Source organism: Cydia pomonella, chromosome 5 (genome assembly GCF_033807575.1).
Source record: "Cydia pomonella isolate Wapato2018A chromosome 5, ilCydPomo1, whole genome shotgun sequence".
Lineage (NCBI taxonomy): Eukaryota > Metazoa > Arthropoda > Insecta > Lepidoptera > Tortricidae > Cydia > Cydia pomonella.
In genome coordinates, this window is record NC_084707.1 from 18901843 (window position 1) to 18924788 (window position 22946).

The window sequence follows — 22946 nt, forward strand, 5'->3', positions numbered from 1 at the left end:
TTGTACCTACCCGTAAAATAAAGTCTACCTATGTATAAATTAAACATGCTTATAAGAAACAGTTACAACTACAGTTTTCTAAACAATTTTTATCAACAGATTCATCATTCTTGTATATGGTCTGTCATAAGGACCCTTTTCTACTAAACCTTGAACTCAATTTTAATATAGAAATAGTCAACGTACACTAGTGAAACCGAGCTACAAATACACGTCTATCTGTATACTTTACTATTTTGCATACAACAAAAAAACGATAATTTTGAAACATTTTACAAAAACTTCAATATCTCCGTATAACTTAAGAAAATTAACCTCAATATGGACAATCAGGGGAAATAATACGTGTAGTGTTGAAAATTGGTATACTTATACCATACCTTGTGGTCTCCAGATAAACATACTAAAAGTCCTCGAGAGTGGGGGTTGTGCTGAGGGTGTAAGGGGGGTTGAAGGTACCTTTTTTTCAGATTTTTTACTCATATCTCGAATATTTTAACGAATAGCATTATAATTACTTCGGACAAAAGTTTTACCATAAAATTTCCTATAAATTTGGTAATGTTTATTTTTACTCTACGATCAATACTTTAGGAGCTGTAGAAGTGTTTAACTTAACAAAGAGAAAAAATAGACAATTTAAGAAAACGTCGCTTTTTCGTAATTGTTCATCATATCTCAATTTTTTGTTTAGAATAAGCAGGCTTAGTCACTTGCTGACAAAATATAAAAAAACCAGCCAAGAACATGTTGGGCCATGCTCAGTGTAGGGTTCCGTAACTACCCGTCCGTCAACACAGACTTTTTGCAAAAACTCAATAATGGCTAAACCGATCAGGTTCGCTATAGTTTTCCTTGAAAGTCTATAAAAAGCTTTACTTTCACAATTTTTTCATATTTTTTGGACTCACGGACCTCACGGTTCAGAAGTTAGGGGAAGTAAAGTGGGAAACATATTATTTTATCTTTCAGAGCTATTGTATCCGAAAATATTACGTTTATTAAAAAATGGTTATAGAAGACCCGCATTCGTTTTGAAATACCTATCCAATGACTCCCCACACTATAGGGTTGAACCCAAAAAAAACATCCCCACTTTTGGTGTATGGGAAGCCACCCTAAAAATGTTTTTCTTCTAGTTTTTATTTTAGAATGCGGGTCTTCAATAACCATTTTTTGCTAAATGTAATATTTTCGGAAATAATCGCTCTGAAAGAAAAAAGAATATGTTTCCCCCTCTACTTCCCCTAACTTCTGAACCGTGGGTTCAAAAAATATGAAAAAAATCGTGAAAGTAAAGCTTAGTAAAGACTTTCAAGAAAAACTATGGCAAACTTGATCGGTTTAACCGTTTTTATGTTTATACAAAAAGTCTATGTTGACGGACGGGTAACTATGGAACCCTACACTGAGCATGGCCCGATATGCTCTTAGCTGTTTTTTTTATATTTGGTCAGCAGGTAACTAAGCTTGCTTATTCTAAACAAAAAAAAAGTTATTATGAACAATTACGAAAAAAAGCAGTTTTCTTAAATTGTCTGTTTTTTGTCTCTTTGTTAACTTAAACACCTTGTAGCTCCTAAAGTATTGATCGTGGAGTAAAAATTAACATAACCAAATTTGTAGGGAATTTTATGGTTAAACTTTTTGTCCTAAGCATTTATAATGCTATTTGTAAAAATATTCAAGATATGAGCATAAATCTGAAAAAAGGTACCTTCAACCTCGAGGACTTTTAGTATGTTTATCTGGAGACCACAAGGTATAACTATACCAATTTTCAAAACTACATGAATTGATGATTTTATTAATTTTATTGAGCTAGTAACTAGAAACTGTCATAAGGATATCGTTGACTGGATGTCCGCAACACAATGATGAATGATTTTCTACCAATAAACAGATTTTTATGTCGTGGCAACATTAGCGGTTTCGTAGTGTTGGGCTAAGTAAATAAATATTTTCGGTTTTTACTTTGCAATCCTATTTTTATTCAAAAACAAGTTTTATGGTGAATTTTATCCAAATACTTAACATAATGAAAAGTATAAAGATTATTTTATATCTTAGACACAAATATAGAAAATAGAGAGGCTAGCGATTTTAGCGATTTTTACACAACACTATCAATTTTATTTTTATTGCGAATTAATGGCGTAGCCAGGTGAGTTTTCTTGTTTATTTCTTATTTTCATAGTGTTCTATGGCATTCAATTGTTTTGTCTAAATGTTTTTCAACGAGCAAAATATTATATCTCCATAAAGTCAAAATTTTTCCAGCTAATCTGTTTTTATTGCACATAAAACCATTCTAACGAGTAATGAACACGTATTGGATTTGTTCCGAATTTATTCGCTAGGATCATTGTCATCACTTTCACTTTTCACGCGTTTTAGTGGTTCTAGTGTGTATACGCTGCAACAATCCGCAGTCGCCATGGATGAGTGAGTTCCCTTATATTTCGCATCGTATTCGCTGGTTTCATTGTGTATAATTATGACAAGGTTACTCATCACTGATCACTCGGCGTTTTACATTAGCAACGATTTTAGAGATACTTGGCGCTCCAATATTTTCTTGGGCATGTAATGAAAATGGTTTGTTTGTTTTGCAGCACCATGTCGACTGTAACGAAAATGACCCGCACGGTTAAGAAACTGGAGGTGCCCAGACCATTGAAATCGACAACCAGTTCTGCTCATAACCGCAACTCGGTATTAGATGTCAAAATAAACTCTGGTGAGTATAGTTCTTTAATCCCAATAAGAACCTTATTAGACTGCCATTGGTATGTATTCTTCAAAATTGTAAGTAATTTATTGCACCACAAATAAAACAAATTATAAACAGATTTACAATGTAAAGAAAGGTAGCAACAGGCAGTCTTATCGATGTAAGCGATCTCTTCCAGACAACCTTGATTGTTTGAGTTCCATTTGAGTTTTAAATTGGCATTCAATCTTTTGTTTTCAGTGGATGATCTAATAGTGTTGACGGAAGCAGTGGCATATGAAATGATGCAAGGCAACTATGACCGTGCGCTTCAAAGTAATGTCTCTACCATGTATTCTAACTTAAAGCTTTATGGGGCTCAGCTCGAAGCACTCTACAAAGATTTCCTTGATAGGTAAAACATTTGACCTCTTTTTTAGTTTTTTGATACTAAATAGCATGCAAATAACACAAAATATTCATTTTGTTTCCTTTTTCAGATATTTTGTTGTGTTCCGCAATGGTTCGCAGGACGAACGCTTGGACAAGAAAACAAGGCTACATCTTCTTGAGTTAATTGAGCTGCGTGCTAAGCATTGGCAGACTTCAGACTATATGAGTCAGTATTACAGGCACCGGGGCACACATGCAGAGGTATATTACTCTTACATTTATTTCTTGTAATATGCATAATTTACTGGATGTATTGATTTTTGCTACAAACAAAATTAAATTTTTGTCCTATGGTATCCTGTCCTTTGGAGTGTTAACTTTAGGTATTATCATGTTTTCTCATTTGCTTAATTATTTGGTGAATCCTAATAACCCCAAAGGCCCCTGTGGATCTTTAAATATAGTATTTTGTGTGTGGGCAAACAAATTATTTATAAAGAAAGAGCTCATTATGATCTTGCATCTCACTAAACTAATGCTACAAAAAATTAACCCACTTACATTTCTGTCCCATACAATTTCAAGTGGCCTACTTGAGAAGTACAACACTTTGTTTATGCATGCTAACTGAGAAAGGTTTGTTTTGTAAAGTTTGATCCATTTATTTTTTGTTACAAGAAAAGTATTGTTTCTCAATTCTCTTAGCTTTCAGAACAATTATCGTAGCCAGTGGTTATAGTTGTGTAGTACAATGTCTAAATTGTTGGTGTATGTGCAGCCACTACTGGTGCCGACGATGGAAGGCGCGGGCGGGTCCGTGTCCCCGACGCTGGCTACGCCGCCCGAGCCGCCCGCGCTGCTGCAGCCGGGGGAGGTCATCAAGCCCTCTGGCAAGTTCCCCAAACCCACCAAAATCCCCGGCAAGAACTACTCTAAGGACGAGGTTGTTATTCGAAACGCTGATTCTGGAAAAGGTATGTCAATTGTAAACAATTAATTGGTTTTTATGTTCTCTTTAATTGTTGTCTGTACTTTTAGGGTTCATGGGTTCAAAGTATATCATAGGGCATAATATATTTGTGCAAAGTCCAACAATTTGCTCCTTAGACCTGTTTTGAGTTTCATAAATTATTTAGTAAGTACCAAACTAAAAAGGCAGATTCTCTGCATGGTAATTCTAATTATCTAAGTCAATAAATCTGGGAGAACAATGCATGGTAAATACAATGTGATGCTTCTCTGTCTGTAGTTTTTATCTTTCTGTTGTTCAATTGTTTAGCTTACTTTGCATGTTGATAATGATAAAAATTATCTTATTTAAATCTAAAGGATTTTCCTGAATGGAGAATGGGGTTGGGGCCTACTGTTCCTACGGTTCCAAGTAGAATTTATTATGGTTTTAAGTAAATATTTTTAAGTATAAGTATAGTATTATTATTAATTTAATTTTCGCATGTGGAAATGTATGTTTTATAGGTATATTATTCTAATACTATAGTGGTCTATAATTCTCCTTAAATGGGTAGAAACATTTGGTATCAGCCACTTACTCCATTTTTTATTTACTCATCATGACTGGAAGCTTCAGTCGAAATTGCCGGAAAAATACGGTCTCTGATTACGAATAAATGTGATAAACGTAGGGGTCAAATTATAATAGGTAAAAATCCGAAGCAAGACAAGCAGGAGTGATATAGGCAGCAAGCGGCGAACTTGAAGTTGTATTGTGGTGTTCCAGTGATGGGTATCAAGGGCAGGAGGGTGCACATGATCGAGGAGCTAAGTGACACGATCATATCGTTTCAGCGAGGTACGAACCACGGAGTGGCGCTTGCATGGTGGCCGGGCTCTGCGATATTCCTGCCTTCTCTGCCTATATCTAATGACATTCTAGCGACTGTGCTTTAGTCTACTGTCTGTTGCGTGAAAATAACAAAATCACGTGCATCTAATGGGGCAAGTGCTTTTACCTTAGTTTAGAGCAGGGGTCACTAAATGGCGGACCGTGATCCGGATCCGTCGACCTATTTTATGTGGACCTTAAGTAAACAGTAACTTGTATTACTGGGTACGTAATTATATATTCCGCGCTTTTTTTTTTGCTACCGTCAATTCGACAACGAGAGAATTAACGTGTTAGAGAAAGATGCAGTTCGCGGAGTACGAATTCGCTTATTAAACTCCAGTAGAAACGAACTGCAGTGGTCATTTTATTTTAAAAACCTGACCCCGGACAAACTAATTGGTGATCCCTGGTTTAGAGTAAGGGTAGCCACATAAATGATCGGCGTATTTTTCCAAGCTAATTTAACAGGATAGTCTGGATAGTGGAGGCACTTACTCCGTGGAAGCATGTATTTAATATTTCTTTACTGGCGTTTTTGCACGGGGATTGGGTTTGTTACTAATAAAATCATACAGCAGTCTTATTAACAACAATAATCATCAATAACAGTCAAGGCACCTCATGATTGAAATGCATTTTCAGTAATCATGTTTCACAGCAACAACCTAAAAATGTACTTATTTAAATAGCCGGGTCCACACAGAGTGAGCAAACGCGCGAGGCAATTTCCTCACGCACAATACGGCCAGTGTAGACGTGCCTCGTCCGAGGCGCCGCGCGCGTTTTCCTCGCCTGAGTGCGCCGTCTCGGTCGAGGCACGTCTACACTGGCCGTATTGTGCGTGGGGAAATTGTCTCGCGCGTATGATCGCCATGTGTGGACCCGGCTATTGAATTTTTTGAAGAGTCAGACCAAGATAAGTTGGTAGTGATTTTGACAATCCAGGCAGTGCAAGTGTTCTTATAAACGTCAAACTTTAATCAAATTATGACGTTTACTTAACACATGCACAGTCTGGCCTATCAAAATCGCTGCCCACTTAGGTTGGTCCGACTCCTTCCAACTTCATAACACCCATGACATGTACTAACGGCTGATTACACATGATATTCCGTGTTGTAATAGAAACATGGGATGTTTTTCAGTGAGCCCTGGTGCTAAGGAGCGCCTCGTCCAAATCACTGGACCCAATGAGGAAAATGTGAAGTAAGTTTTAAGTGAAACGGATTTTTTTTTTATGTTCATTCATGATATACTTATGATTTGAACAGTATTTAATATTTGTGACTGCGGCCGGTAAAACGTTCCACTTTGTCGCTTGCCATAAGTACGAGATTTGCTTGTATCTTTATACGAATAACTTGACAAAGTGTCCTTATGGCAAGCGACAAAGTGGGACGTTTTGCCGGCCGCGGTCATTTTTTTCCTTTATTCGTTTTGACTAAAAATGTAAAAAAAGTAATTTTATTTTGTCAAACATAAGGCTGGATTATAACGAAACCAACAACATCATTAGCTGGGTCCACACAGAGCGAGCATACGCGCGAGGCAATTTCGTCACGCACAAACCGACCAGTGTAGAAGTGCCTCGGCTGAGGCGGCGCATGCGTTTTCCTCTCGAGCGCGCCGCCTGTGTGGACCCGGCTATTCAATAGAACTTCATTCTTTAAGGCTTAGTAGGTTCGTCTTTTCAAAGCGCTACGATTTTTCAAAAATTCCGTTCTTTGAGCCTACAGCACCTTAAAGATCGACAGTTTTCTATGGGACAGTTTGTTGATGTCGTGTGTAGCTCAATCCCTGTATGGCCCTTGTAACTGGTAATCATCCGGGAAGCGAATATTGACGTGGTGTTGTATGACAGCCACGCGAAGCACCTGATCGGCGACACGATCCGGCGCAACGCGTCGCCGGTGCGGCTGGAGGGCGCGCTGGAGCCCGGCGCCGCCGCCGACGACAACGGCGACGACGCCGACGACGAGCCGCGCGCCAGGGAGGTAACGAGCGCTTCAGATTCATAGCACTATAAAATGAAGACCTAGGACCTCTCATTGATCTATGCCAGCTAGCTTACCACGCAGCCGGAAATAAAAGCCCGGCTGGAGTCGGGCCGCGCCAGAGCGCATTTTCAATGTGCCTATACATTATGTATGGCAGAAGCGACGGAGTCCGACCGGAACCGTCTGCGTCCGCAAGGAGCCGATCGAGCCGATTTGCGACCATACAAATGTGAAATGCGGTCAGACTTCGCCCGTTCGGTGGGAATCGTACTTAAGAGCATGCTAGCATTCTTTTGTGCGATTCTTGGTTTTGTAGTTTGTGTTAAATTAAAATGCTTTTTAAATCTAACGTTTCCGATAATTTTTTCTTACAGAAATCGCCACACACTAATCGAGCTTTACTTCATAGTTTTTCAACGAACGACGCAGCGTTAGGAGAATATAAATACACTGTGACTTTTGGTCAACATTCCATCAAAATCACGGGGCAGAATCTGGATCTCGTCAAGGTACAGTTACTTATCTTAAAATCAAATAAATTAGGTTTGCTTTATAAATGTGTCCCCAGCTTTGTTTGTATGGGAATGGGATTGGGATTCCCTTTGACCCTTTCTTTCCGAGAGTCTTATAAAAAAAACATGTAATTTGGTTTTTAAACTATTTTATAATATTTACAACTATGGATCCTACAGTCGCTATACCTTGTGACTGAGCCCTCATGCTAAATCAATTCGCCTTGTTGGCAAGCGGCACCTGAATATCCGTTAATCAACCTTTTCATACACGGTTCCAGTCTGAGAGTTAGAGATAGATCGGTTTGCGGATCCCATAAAGTTGAATCGGACAGCACGGTGTAACGGAGACGGGTGGTCCTTGTGCGCAGACCGCGAAGCTGGTGCTGGACGAGTACTTCGAGAGCGCGGGCGCGCTGGAGGCGTGGGGCGCGGGCTCGGGCGACTTCTTCACGCTGTCGCAGCGCCCGCAGGCCGCGCTGCTGCTGCGCACCGACCCCGAGCTCAACGGCGACCACGACGACGACGTGTTCGCGCCCGCCTCCGCGTCGGCGCAGGACGAGCCCGGTATGTACCCGAGGGAACGTAGTTAAACTTCACAACTAAATTCGCCCTCCAATCCTTAGATGTAACACTATTTTGTCCGCTCCCGAGAACACGTCGAGGGGTGAGCGGTCAAATCCGATAAGCTGAGATATTTTTTCATTCAAATTAGAACTATATATCATATGCAGTGATCGGAATAGACAGAGTATAAATACTTAAACGGGGGCTATTAGTAACTATCATGTACATTACAAGCATAAGGGAGCACCTTTGCAGCCCTTTGTACGTTTTTTTTACTAATTAGAGATTTCTTGCAATAACTCAATAATGACTGGACCTATCATGTTCGCTATAGTTTTCATTAAAAGCATTTATTAAGTTTTAGTTTCACGTTTTTTTATATTTTTTTTCTTTCGGTGTGTTTATTTCCGAAAATAATAACTTTATAAAAAAAAAAGGCTTTTGGAGACCTTTATTCGTTTTGAAAGACCTATCCAACGATACATTAGGCCACGGCAACAAAAAAAATATTTTGTATAGGAGGTACCCACATTTTTTTATCATTATATTTTACCGGACTGTCGCAATGCATGATTTATGTATCCATGCCAAATTGCAGCTTTCTAGCAATAACGTTTACAGAGCAAAGCCTCGGACGGACGGACAGACGGACATGGTGAAACTATAAGGGTTTCTAGGTGACTACGAAACCTGACTTATCATCAGGTTTGACTGCTCACCCTTCGACATATTGAGGTAACACCACGTAATTGCAATACCGCTCGGCGCGAAACTTTGTACTCGTACTTATTAAATCAAATTGAAGGCCTAAATCGATCAAGAAAATCAAAATTTCGCCTTCACTCTCTCTCTCATCACTCGTACATATACACAAGACCCTTCTGACTGTTCACAAACCTTATTGCCCCCCATCCCCCAGTGTTCAATTACGAGTAAGTGTGTTTAATAACTTTACAATTACAAGCCCGATTTTTAGGTCGCATTCGCGTTGTAAGGTACTCACAGTTTAACCTTGGAGAGAAAATAGATAATATACCCGTAAATAATTCATTATTAATTTTAACTACATACATCAAGGGCGAGATAAATAAAAAAAAACTTAAGGATACTCGTATTATTTTTTAGCTAAACCTAGATTATTATAATGGAAAAAATGTACATCCCAGCTGATCCCATTAAACACTGTTACCCCTGGGTGATTTTAGCAGACGGGAGTGGATAAAGGATAGAGAATGCAATCTCTTACCAAGATCCAAGATTAACGATTCGAGATCTCGCACAAAAAATCTGAATCGAAATTGAGTGTGTCGCGATCTCGACCATCAGACTTTCGAGATCGAGATTAATCTCTACGAGATCGATATTTAACAAATTAATTAAAAATGTGTTATGTTGATCAAAACTCTCTGAGGCGTACGTATGATACTTATACTGCTTATATACGGTACTTCATGTTATATTATGAAAATTAAATCAACATTAAATAAAAAAAAAGGGATATAGGTATAAATTGGCATGTAAGTAAGAAAAAGTGGTAATAATTATTTTTAATTATAATTGTAAGCAGAGACACTAACATGCTCAATTCATAGTTCTGACAAGCACTGAGCAACTTATACAGAAATTTAAGATAAGCGAGCAAAAATCATATAATTAATTGTGGATTGGGTACGCTAAGTTAGCCCGATTTTTCAACACAGAGCGCGCCACAGTGCTTTTATCGTCAGCTAATGGCGGCCACACACTATAGAACTGCCTAAACGACATGAATCTAAAGTACAAAAGATTATTCAAACTAAAGTAACTCGCACGGATCAATCTTTCAATCCCGTTCGAGATCTCGAAAGCATGAATCGAGATAATCGAGATCTCGACCGAGATAGCAAAAATAGATCTTTCCTGACAACGAGATCTCTACCTGTGAACCTCGAATATTCGTGCGAGACCCCGCGAGATCTTCAAATTGCGAGATCGAGATTCAATTTGTTCATGTAGGTGATCCACTGAGGTGACCTTAAGTGGATATCCTGAAAATATTTTATTAAAGAAACTACATAAAAGCCAAATTTTGTCATGAACGCCGCTGTCCTAAATTAATTAGTCTCCAGTAATCCAGCTTTCTATTCTAGTTCTTTTTGCAGACTTAGTAGTCGACAATGCTATTCATTACTTTAATAGCATGAAAAGGCGTTACAAGATTCGAATCTAACGTAGCATGACTTGAGTGTGATATCTTATTCCATAAGAGTATACAATATTGTATCGACTGACTGAAGCATGTAGTTTTTTATTTAGGTTTGGAAGTTGGCCATGACTACGTCTATCCACACAGGGTGACTTTAGAGACGCAATCAGGAATAAACTTAATTAGTTATAGTCACCCTATTTTCACACAAATTTATGTTTCCTTTCATAAACAGCCCTTTAAAATCCTTCGTCCAAGTCTTAGACTCTAAGACGTCTTGTTATTCCACGTCTCCTGAGTCATCCTGTTTTCGTTTCATTCAAATAGTCACGGTAACAGTTTGTGTGTCATTCATATAATGGTGTTCAGACTCGTCGACATAAATATGTATTTATCTGGTATTCATATTATGATATATTAATATTGTATATTTTTTTCAAATCGACATTCGATCACATCAATCCACGGTCGCGGTAGCGGGTCTTCCAAATTTATCGCATTTCTACGATTGTGCGGATTCTTAGCGTCAAATTATCGTCCTATCCGACGGAGCATGAAACTTGATGAAATTTGGTAGAATATGTACAAAAATGGATAGAGAAGTGGAAACAAGTTTTCAATTGATTTAAAAATATTAAGAAGAGCTTGGTAAGTTGTCAAGAGACAGACTGACTATAAAAGACCATTAAATTTTGGTCCATATCCAATGTTCTTCATTCACATTCTTACTTGGCTGTTGTCTGCTTTCATTTCCCCGTCGCCAAACTCCAAACTGCATTTGAAAAGTAACTGTTGAATTTATTTTACCATTTATACAAAGAAAAACGGGGATGAGAAGAGAAATATCACTTGACAACTGATTTCCATTTCTATTCGTTTAGCTTTTGCAGGTAAAGCTGCATTTGCCTGTCAGTCTCATGCTTTCTGCCAGATAGGGCAACATTTATTTTAACGTGTTGAGACAAAGAAGCCGTGCTATCGAGGAACATTTTTAACAAATCATCCATGATCGCTCAAACCTGCCGTGACTCCAGCAGGTCTAAAATTAGATATCAGTAACGATCATCCCGCTAAACACAGAATCGGCTACTCTACTCTTCATTTCTTGCTTCGTATTTCTTAGTTTGCTACGAAATATATATTGCTATATGAACCCTTTCTTTATTCATTATTTTTGCATATTTATTATTTTGTCTAAATTCTGAGCTAAGGCTAATATCTCATACCAAAAGTAATTCAAGGTTTTAAAAATATTAATATCGTAACGCAAATACATAAATAAAGAGCAAGGTAAAAACATTGTATGTAAAAGTAAATTATTATTAGAATCTTCTCTGTGTAATCAAAGGGAAGGACATTAATATAGGACCGTGATGGGAGAGGATTTTATATAATTAAAGTAGCCTAATATAAATATGCTTTAAGGTGCGTGATAAGATAAAATGTTCCCCAGGTATGATGGTCGAGTTTTTTCGTTCCGCGATAAACGTTATAAACGTGGCCATCATTGACCCTTCGACTAATTTCGAATGCATGTTGATGTTGCTCTGGTGTGTCAAATTAAAAGGAAAGCTGCAAGTAAGATGACGTGGTAGAGTAGTCGTTTCGTTGTCGGCCGTGTGATGTGTTGGTGTGCGCGAGTGTGACGGCTGTGTGTCGCAGCGGCCGACGACGCGGTGCCGCGCCGGCCGCGCTTCTCGCGCGCCGCCTCCACCGACAAGAACCAAGGTCAGTACAGTTGAGCAGCACGTGTCCCACTATTACTACCAATATGAGTTACACCGAGTGATATATTTTTATAGGAGACATCCTTACAATATTTTAAACCCTTGTGGGTTTTTATGCACTCGAACAATGCTACTTTTTGGGATAAACCGTCGTACGTACCGCGCCGCCGGATCGTACCTACCGCGATGAAATCATCCTACATTTACAGACAGCAAAGTCCGATGTAGTTTTTTTACAAAGTCCAAGAATCAACGTTTGTCATCATCACCAGCTTATTCGTTTATGTACATAAGAGGATGAAGGTCCTCTTGCTTTTCCAATGGGGATTGGGGACTTCAAACAGTAACATTATTTGCCCAAACATCCTCGATGTAACTCGTATTTGTGCTTTTGCTCGCCTTCGAGCACACCTGTCCGTCGTAATTGATCAGAGCACCGCATTCCACGCCCCACTTAGCAGAGATTGCAATCGGTTGCAGAAAAAGCAATAATGATTAGGTAAAGTTATGCAAATCGTTTAATCGATAATTAGTATCCGCTGTGCGTTTCTCGCGTGTTTTGCGCTTATTCCGGTTACCTGTATATGGGAATATAAAGTTTAACTGTTTTACGTGAAAGCAATCAATATTTATTCTGTACTCGTCGCCATTAACGGCTATATAATCGTGATCTCTGTTATCGTGGCTGCAGATGTTATCTGTTACATGTTACATGTGTTGTTATAAGATATCTATTACTATAAAAGATAATCATTATCCTAACTACTCTAATTATAGGAGTGGTGATCGTTCTCCGATTGAATAAGAATAACATTATGTATTATGTAAAATTATTCGTCTGTAACATATGTTTTTTCATGTCGCGCATTTCTGCATTTCATCCATGTTGACCAGTACCTTCATGTCGTATAAAAGCAGTAATACTAGTATGCAGAAGTCAGTCAATAACTTACGTATTTACTTGTGTTGCCTGTAAATGCACCCCGGCTGATAATGGATGGCGGAGCATTTTAGTGTTACCTTTCTAAACCTTTTGTTTTCGAGCTGCTGTTTCGGTTGCGCCAGTACTTTAACATTACTTTCCTACTACCTTGTTATTTTTAATAGAATGTACCTATACTAAACAACATGCGAATGAATTTCAATAACCTAACATCAATTATTGCATGTCCAGAGCATATTTACGTTGCACTCGTTTTCAGTGTTTCGTTTGAACAAAGCACAAACCGCAAAATCTGTATGAGGGATTGAGGTGCTTTCATGTAGTAAAGTTTTCAAAGAATGATTCAATGAAGCACTAGTGTTTACATTATTATAAGCATCAATAGAGGATTATGGAATTTGGATAAAGTATAATGCATATGATATGAGGTTTGCGTGAGAAGGTAGGTATGTCCAAATTTCACGACCTCTGGTCCTTTATAGTCGATATGTTACGGTGAAGTTTCAGGCTTTATATCGATCGACCGGCATCGTGTGTAAGAGGCGGTCGCGTTCTAAGCGGTGATTTGGTGCGCAGGGCCGGGCGGCGCCGGCGCCGGCGTGCGGCAGACGTACACGTACGAGACGCTGGTGCAGTACGCGGACTCGCCGCTCAGCAAGCTGCCGCCGGCCGGGCTGGCCGCCTTCCCGCCGGAGCTGGCGCGCAAGGTAACGCACTGCGCGCGCCGCGCCGCGCCCGCGCTCGCGCCCCCGCCGCCGCCGCCGCCGGCGCGCCGCGTCGTGTGGGCGCCGCTGCGCCACCCCAACTACCTCGCCGCGCTGCTCTGCCGCAACTTCTACTGAGCGATCCAGCGTCCCCCGGTCTAGTGTTTTTTTTTATCGGGAGGATTCGAAAGTTTTCTATCGGGATGATAGTTTAGTTTTCTTTTGAAGTCGTTTCGACGGCGTTCTGAGTTTATTTGCGAGCGCGGCGAGGGGGCGATCGTTCCTTCCGCGATTACTCGTCCGTAGAGTCTCTGAGAGCCGGACTTTGCCCGCAGCCGGAGGGAGCGGGCGCGGGCGCCGGGCGCGGCGACGCCGACTACTAGCGGCCGCGGAACCTCTCTCCTCTCCCGTCCGCTCGGTCCCATCCCGATCTCCCGTCCAGGCCGCCCGACGAACCCAAACCTTCCCTGTAAAAATGTTTTTTTTTTTTTTTTATATGCTAGTTTGATATCCCACCCCGGTCGTGTGCCGCCGGCGTCGGATCGGTCCGAATGTAAAGTCGCTTGCATGTTTTCGGCTTTGGTGTGATGTAGTAGTTCCGTCGTGAGTTTTCTAGTTCCGTGACCGGCAACTGAGATTAACTATGATACCGGGTGAAGTTGGGAATGCACTGAAAACATTCAAACGCTTTAAATTATGTACCTACTCGTAGCGTCAATATTGTACTAATTAATTACGCACTGAGCTTGTATGTTTGCATCTCCACATACTAACCTATGTACAATTTGGCTTTTGGGCTTCAAAATTCTGGTTTATGTGTATTCTGAACATATCTATTGCTTTAAAAATTCTACGTTTATGTTGTTGTGAATAACTAACTAGTCGTTTCCTCCAATATTTTAGCAATCATGCTAAGTATAAATGTTAATGATTACCTCAAGGGTCCTGTGATTTAAATAGAGTAGGTAAGAATAGCTTAGAGACTAAGACTGACTCTAGCGTAGTCTGACGTACCAGCTCCAAGCTGATCTCGGTGGGTGCTGCGGCAGCCATCGCTCGGTGCCCACCACTATGTACGCAAGTATTATTACTTTTAGGAAACTTAAATTACCTGTTGATTGAAGATCTGATTAGAAATGTCAAAGACTGAATAAGAATTATTAATACAATTTTTATATGTTTATTAGAATTAAATTCACATAGGTTTTACTGGTTAAGTGTTTTGACTTGTTAAATCTTATATGCATATGTTTACATAAATCTTTGTTGACAATGATGCTATGAAGTGTTTACTAGATACGAATTTACTAATTCAATGTTTGTGTCGTTTTCACGCTACTCGGACAGAATGGGTATTCGAGAGGGGTTCGTTACAGGTAAAAAAAGATTAGGATTATTCGAATTAAAGACGATCTCAGTGAGGTTCCAAATTACATTGTTAACATTCTATTTAATGTTAATTTATTTAATTGGTATTGTTTTTTCTTAAATGTTAACAAAATTATTAGTGTTATGTCATATTTGTTTTCAATTCGATTTCATAATAAAACATGAAACAAAACAGTGTTTCCTTGTTCGTAGCTTTACTAACTCTTCCTTCCCTCAAAAATCTTCGCCGTATTATATACTTAGACCATGATAGAATATTAATTTCATATAAGTAAATAACATAATCATTATTTATGCTTTCGATTTCTTTATTAAATAAGGTATCTTAATGGGTCGTTTGATTCATTTTTATCCAAGTTCTTAAATTCATCCCATTCTGCTTTCGCCACCCATTCTTCATTTGTCGTTTTCGTCGGGAGTCTTTCTCATCAATTTTGTTGTTTGTATTTTTCTTATTCCGTTATTCGTCATTATCTTCTTTGGGCATGTTCAATGTTAGTCTATCTCTTTCTTGTCTCATTCGTCAGTACTATCGTCTTTGGTCTTATTCTATGTTCGTATTTTTCTTATTTGGTCCTTTTGAAATTTATCTCTTTCATGTTGGACACATTCTTTGTTAACCTTTTGAACGCCAAGAACACTAGTCGTGCCCACAGCGCCAGGGACAACTATACGAGGGCTGATTCAAAAGTTGTTAGTTGCTCCGGCTCTACTCATGCGATAAAAAAATCTTTATACTATTAAGGGATATTTCAATGCTACTTATGGCCATCAATTTTTTTTAATTAATGCAAATAGTTTTTTTATTATACATTTTTAACTGAAAGCTGTTTTGTATGGAGTTACGAATTGCTTAGAAAAAACGGCAATTTTGGGCATAATTAAATGAATTTCGTATTGAAATCTTTGAAAATCGAACTTAAATTTACCCGGGTCCAATTATTATCGTTCTTCTGCTATTTCCAATGTATAGATCAATAAATAATCTTATATGCATAAATATATATTTTTATATCATTTTTTTTTACTTTTAATGAAAGGACTCATTGTTGACACCTATTAAATCATAATAATATTTACTCAATCAAAATGATTTATACGTAAAAGAACGGCCGAGATTCGTCATTAGTAGCACCTAAAAAACCTTTGTTTTTTTTTTACAAAAACTGTCTATAAAATGACAGCACATATGGAGTCTCAATTACTGATTTTCATGACTGATGGTTAGGCTTCGACGCGTCGAAGTAAAAATAAAATAAAAACAAAAATAAGCATTTTCTAAAAATGTATTTACACCACTTTAATAAGCACTGAAAAATCCCTTACAATAGTATAAATACAATTTTAATCGCATGAGTAGAGCCGGAGCAACTAACAACTTTTGGATTAGCCCTCGTAGGTGTTATGGCAGACGTTGTCAAAGTAACCTTCACACTTTCAATTAAGGTTTACATTGGCTCGCTTGCGCCCGGGACCTAGGGGTTTGTGACTTAAAGCGTTCAAAAGGTTAATCCCTGTTAATGGATGACGAATACAGAATGAGACGAATTAAGAACTTGTCAAAAACCGAATGGGCCCAACAACGAACGTGTCGAAATAAAATTACGAATAACGAATGAGACTTAAAAAGAGATAGACTAACATTGAACATGCCCAAAGATGATGACGAATACCGGAATGAGCCGGAAAAAGAAAAACAACAAAATTGACCAAAGATGACAAAGACTAACGACGAAAGTGACGAATGAAGAAAGGGTGACGAATTTAAAAACTTGGGAAAAACCGAATGAGACGAACCAATACCGATACCTTAAATAATTTTCATTTTCTAGCGTGGTCCTTTGTCATTGTGTCTAACTTTGTTGCACCGTTTGCTACTAATGAATCCAACGTTGCAACATGCGTTACTAACATAACACGTTTACAGGTTATCATTTGCACATCACTGCCAAACCTTATCACGCGAAAACGAGTTACTGGAATACATGGTTAAGATTGTATAGTTAGCGCAACGTAAGAACCAATATTTGTCAGTTATGAATTGAACCTTATTTATATGAAGCTTAGACCTACGGTTTAACTGAAGCTTTTAGCTTTATATAAATAAAGGTCGATTCGTCACTAATCACTAACCTCAAATATTGGCTCACTGTTAAATGTCGATTTTTATGTTGCGCCGACTACAAAATATTTTCATTTACGGTATGACGCTTTTGATCCATGACAGCGTTCGTCAGCATTTTTTGCTCCTGCACCATGGAAAAGGTAAGGCGCCAACAACCATGTCGGTGCTACAATAAAAGGAGCATGTGCAAGCAGGGAGAAGTAAATAAAAAGTGTAAATTTCCATAAAACGCCGCGTGCCTCATAAATGATGTTTTTGAACGGGTTTAACGAAGTTGGCGCTATACTTTTATCTACATACGTTTATGATTTTATTGTTAGTTTATGCATGTAACTGATCAAGCAAATCTAATTTTACGTTTCGAAGTTATAATAGTTTTCATACGCTTTTCTCGTAAAATACAAACAATAAATCGTTCTATCTAGGACAATGACGAGACACAGCGTTGTATGAACACAGGTTAGCATTAGCTCATTGTTAATGTACAGTCAGTCAGTCAGCGTCAAATACTTTGTAGCAGTCAAAGTGGCCAAATAGTTCGGTACACCATACTAAATATATGGTGTACCGAACTATTTGGCTACTTTGGTTGCTACAAAGTATTTGACGCTGACTGTACCTACTTCTATGTGCACGCAGAGAAGTAAACGTGAGTTGCCATTACATCTTACCATACTTAGGACTCCGCTTTTATTGGTACAATTAAATTTATCGGTGATAATGTGTCAAAATTATCAAAGCTTTTTTAGTGGAAATATGACAGGTTTCAGTTTGGGACCCTTTTTCCTAGATTATCCATTTGTGGGAGCAATTTGAAAGGCTTATCCAAGTTTTAGTATATTTTATTTTTCTTAGACAAATGGAGAAAACTGAGAAATCAAACTTAAAACCATACAATTATTTTGGTGAGAGCGCTTGTAAGCACGGTTTAAGGTTATCGCACACATCAACCCGGTACCTATTATTTTAGCCATTATAGGTAGCGGCAACGCCTCTCAAACTGGACTTATTATACCGACTCATTACCGTTGCAAGGCGAGGCCATGTCTGTCTGGTGCTCATAAGGTGTGCAATGCATGTGTGTTTAGAGCAATGCGGTATGGAATAGCTGTATATGAAGAGTGAAATATCTCTGGGTGTTGGTTGATGACGCATTAACCTTAAACCGCGTGTGATCAACAGAGCTGCCTGGAGTTCGACAGCGCCAGCTACCTGAAGAAGGTGCGCGCCGCAGCCGGGACCACCGTGGCCGCCGTGGACGCGCCCGACTCTCCTGAGCCGGAGTAACCAGACTTGACCTACATCGGTGTCTAGCAGCTCGCCCATGCCTCACGACACATCGCCATTTTCTTATTCACATTATTGACTAATCTATACATACTCAATCTGTGTGGCTCGGGGTTTGCAAGTTGCAATCTTGAATCCTACTTGTAGCAAATCAGTAGGTACTCAAGTCAGATACTTACTTATTTAGTTTATTTGCGGCCTGAGACCCCATATCTGATACCTTATGAAAAAAAGGTTGAGTATGTCCACACTATAACCCGTTTTTTAAGATTAGAATTAATTAGATTTTTTAACCTAAAAAGTAGTGGTACTATTTACTTCATCTACCGAAATGCTAGGGTTCCTATGATATGATATTACGGTACAATATAATATGTAAACGACACTATACTTCAGTGCATAGTTACTCAGATTTAATTTTGGAGGAAAAAGTTACCAGTACTTTTGAGGTTATAAAATTATCTAATCTGAAAAAAGAACGGAATAGTCCTACCTACATAATAAAGAATTTGGAATGGTTTATAACCTATATCCAAGCTAAAGCCAACAGCGGGATGTACAGTGATTTACCTTTAGAAAAAAATCTACACAAAGCATCAGTTAGTACAGTCGCCATAATGTAATATTAGAACGGCCAGGGTGTTCAAAAATATCTGAACAAAACCTCTATTGTCAAGACATTGAAGTGCCTGCTAAGATATTTTTGGACACCTTGGCCGCTCCGATATATCTGATGGCGAATATGCATAATAAACTTGCAATGGGCAGCTGTGGGGCACCAACAAGAGACATTAGGTATAGGATGAGTGAGAGAAGTGTATCAAGTGTAAACTGTAAACAAACATGTTAACCCGTTTAGAATTACTGACTGCCACTTCCACTAGGTGCGCCAGCACTAGTCTTCCTTTTTTATGCACTTTAGGTGTACACTTACTAAAAGCATTGACACGCCAAATTAGAGGGTATAGGTATTTATTTTTCCTTAACTAGTATTTACCTCATATCATTAAACTTGTTGTAAGATTGCTTTGAACTAGGTTTTGGACACTCAGGCCAGAATGCTGTTCATAGCCATAGTTGATCTCCTGAGATTATATTTTTCATAAAAATGAGCGCAATCGGAAGAGTCGCCTCGCTCATTTTTATTTAATCGTTCATTCAGAGAAGGAAATGTCAAAGGTTGCTAATCTCTACACCAAAGATTCATTGATTGTACAAGATGTGTATAGTACTCAGATCTGCAATGTAGGTAAGCGTAAGGCCGCGGACTAGACGCACGTGACTGGCGGCGCGTCGAGCGGAAAATCACGGTCATTCATACATTGCGTTCGACCAAATGTGCATCCAGTCCGCGCCCTTATGCCAGTAGCATTCCAGTACCCCTAGTGTAACTTTGATCGACATCATAACGTGACGAACGCGTTTGCGTTAAGTCTCATTTTGTATAGGATTTTGAGGTTCCAAAACGTCCCGCTTGGCGCGCTCTTTCGAAATCCAATACAAAATGAGACTAAACGCAAACGCGTACGTCACGTTTGGAAATCGAATTTATTTACACTAGGGGTACTGTTCAGTGATCGAAACCAGTGCTGGGCTGGATCATCTCGTTTACATTCATTCCAGTCATTTAAGACTTGTTGAAGCGGTAACATAAATTAGGCGAGCTGGAATCAAAAAGTAGACCAAAAAAGAATCGAAAAGTATAGCCAGTCACGACTACTGGAATTTTCACTGGAATGAGTATATTCCAGTCCTGGTATAGATGTGAACCGGGCATTAGCGTCATTGCCGATATATATATCGAGTGTAGAAACTGTCCGTCCATAGATATATGGAACATTTTACCCTTCAAATTCGAAGCACGAATTTGTCATAGACCGTACAAGTCCAATATGATCAATAATCTGCCGTGCCTAATAGACAGGTTGTGTGTTGTATATGCTATTGACCTCGATCGCGATCAATTGAAAACTATTCAGCAGGCAATAATTTGTGGTGATTAGCAATCATCTATTTACTCGTCTCTGGTCCATTGTATCATTTATTCTATTCTGAATGAGAATGTTTCACTTACTCAAAATCAGTGTTGGCCGAAACGTTAATGCAATTAATAATAATTAACCACCCGTTTCGGTTTACGGTTCAATTTATAATGGTTAATTGCAATTAACGTTCGGCCAACATTGCTCAAAATACTCAAAATTTACCACTCCTAATAGACGGTTATTTCGTATAAATTACATTGATGCCATTAGAGCAACAAGTAAATGCACGGCGTAAGATACTTTGTTGGTACTTATCTTTCGTCTTGTCTTCTGCAGAGTTGCTGACTGTGCTGAAACGTTTACGATAGTCGTACAGTGAGCTGCAAAATTGCATGGAAAGATTATTAACCTTTTGAACGTCAGGAACACTAAAGGCATCGTAACTAGTCGTGCCCACAACGCCAGGGACAACTATAGGTGTATAGCTGACGCTGTCAAAGTAACCTTCACAGTTTCAAGTAAGGTTTACATTAGCTTGCTTGCGTCCGGGATTTTGGCGCGTCAGTTACCTTTTTGTTTATGATGTCAAGCGTTAAAAAGATTAATGAAATCATTCATTAAGCGTCCATGCAATTTTGAGGCTCACATTATCAGCAAACTCTTTTGCTTTTAAATACTTAATTATGTTCATCGTAGAGAATGGTTATTGATTACGACGCAAATAGCACATTTCAGGCTAGTTTACACTGTATCTTTTGTACGAGTTCATTTTATTTACTTTTGTATATATTGACTGAAACGGGCCTAGAGTCCGGGTGTCAGAGTGATTCCATTTACTATAAGACGAATGCATGCATTTCTTTTGAGTGTCTGTGTGATCATTTTCAGACTTTGTAATTAGTGTCTAGTCTCGACGAGTAGTTTTATCGATTCTCACTATTTCGTAAGTGCTATATCTTGAAGAAAGCCTGGCAATTCATTATTATAAATATATATTAAATGGCTGTCGGAGTTGGTAGAAAAATAACGGTATTAAAATATATTTTAGATTTAGATTTATTTTTAACCACTAGAACTATTGCAATTGCTGTGCACTAAACCAAATAATCGTTGATTTCGTAAATCTATTTAAACTAATGTTTTATTTCTTATCGGAGTCTATTTATTGTTATCGCAATTGGCAGGCTTTCTTTATACCAGTTTTTATTTTAATTGTCTATTAAGTCTAAAACAAAAGAAATATTATGTATTAGGAAGACTGTTCATTTCAATATATTCGGCTAAAAGCTCGATCAAACATGGGTTATACGAGGTTTTTTGTTAATTTTTATTTACACGTTAATGATATCCCTTGGGAGTCCTCAAATGCAACTGCACAGGTGTATTACTGTAGATTAATAAATAAAATAGGCCCTTTATATTGGGTGACAATATACTCGGTGCTTGGAACAAGAATTGTCATTCAAGGGGTACTTACCTATTTACATATTTTATTCACCTCATGTAAAAAATATTTACACTGTTTTTTATGAAACAAGGCAAAGCGTTATATTATGTAAAATATTACTAAATTTTCTAATAAATATGCGTTTTATTTTTAATATTCAATTCTTGTAGTTCCCAGCTATCATTATCACTAGGTAGGTAAGTATAATTGTAACAAAAAGTAACTAGGTATTCATAAATCTTGGAATTGGTGATTCCGCTATTCACAAAAAAAAAAACTAGATATATATAAAAATACTAAAGTAAAACTGCCACCAAGTTAGTTATTCTCTATATTAATATTTACAAATTAATTAACAATAAATATGTACGTTTACTGCTATACAAATCAGTTTAATTACAGGCTACTCAACAGATTTAGCTAATACGATTATTTATACATTTCAGACTTCATCTAGCAAAATGCATATGATATTGTCAATAAATGAAGTGAGCTGAACGTCCAGCGAAGAATGTTATGGCAAAATTATGGTAAAATTATGATATTCATCAAACTTGCAGAAGGGCGCATTATATCGCATTTATAAGTAACTATGTACCTACGCCCAGCAAAAGTGCATGACCACTTTATGACTGAACTCCATTCATGTGTCTATGCAATTCTGCAGCTCGCTGTACAGTCACTAAATGTCTCGTGCGTGCTCTGCAAATAAGATACCCTAGACGAATTTACAAGATATTAGCAGATTAAACAAGTTTTGCACGGAGCACTAATAGTCCTCTCCAATATGTACAGATGCTTAGGTTAGGTACTTTGCTCGGCCAGGTGCCGGCATAATTTTGATAAGAAGTACCTAGTAGAAATTATTAGTTCTAAAAATCTCAAAGAGCTGCAAAGGTTGTTTTCAGTTGTCCTGGTCTAAAAAAGTGGTTGTTTTTTGGATGGCTAAATCGTTCGCAACTCATGAGCCGCGGTTTGCCGACCTCTGAGCATCTGTCGTGAATCTCTCCATCTGCATGAATAAGTACTTTCTCATGTACAGTCGCCATCAGATATATCGGAGCGGCGGAAGTGATATTAAATATCTGAACACTAGCGTTGTGACAATAAAGGTGTGTTCAGATAT

At 38.4% G+C, this 22946-nt stretch overlaps 1 protein-coding gene across 6 annotated transcripts; it reads left to right on the forward strand.

The window, feature by feature from the left end:
* Positions 1-2199: 2199 nt before the first annotated feature.
* Positions 2200-21956, forward strand: LOC133517984 (eukaryotic translation initiation factor 4E-binding protein Mextli). Of its 6 annotated transcripts, none has more exons than XM_061851512.1 (13): positions 2200-2445; positions 2616-2740; positions 2975-3128; positions 3214-3367; positions 3885-4080; positions 4845-4916; positions 6098-6158; positions 6814-6946; positions 7324-7458; positions 7833-8028; positions 11876-11941; positions 13460-13590; positions 13923-15148. In XM_061851512.1, the coding sequence occupies exons 1-13, from the start codon at positions 2438-2440 to the stop codon at positions 13968-13970; spliced, it is 1479 nt and encodes a 492-aa protein (XP_061707496.1). In that variant the 5' UTR covers positions 2200-2437; the 3' UTR covers positions 13971-15148. The 6 variants fall into 6 exon arrangements, with proteins under 6 accessions (XP_061707496.1, XP_061707499.1, XP_061707495.1 ...); XM_061851515.1 differs by having other exon boundaries at positions 14935-15148; XM_061851511.1 differs by lacking the exon at positions 13923-15148 and adding an exon at positions 18284-21956 and having other exon boundaries at positions 2201-2445.
* The last annotated feature ends 990 nt before the right edge of the window (positions 21957-22946 follow it).

What these genes read in the sequence shown, in the direction of transcription:
- LOC133517984 (XM_061851511.1), top strand. An exon ending in AAACGCTGATTCTGGAAAAG is followed by an intron (nt 4,081 to 4,844) that starts GTATGTCAATTG and finishes GTGGTGTTCCAG; the next exon opens with TGATGGGTATCAAGGGCAGG. An exon ending in AGAATCTGGATCTCGTCAAG is followed by an intron (nt 7,459 to 7,832) that starts GTACAGTTACTT and finishes CCTTGTGCGCAG; the next exon opens with ACCGCGAAGCTGGTGCTGGA.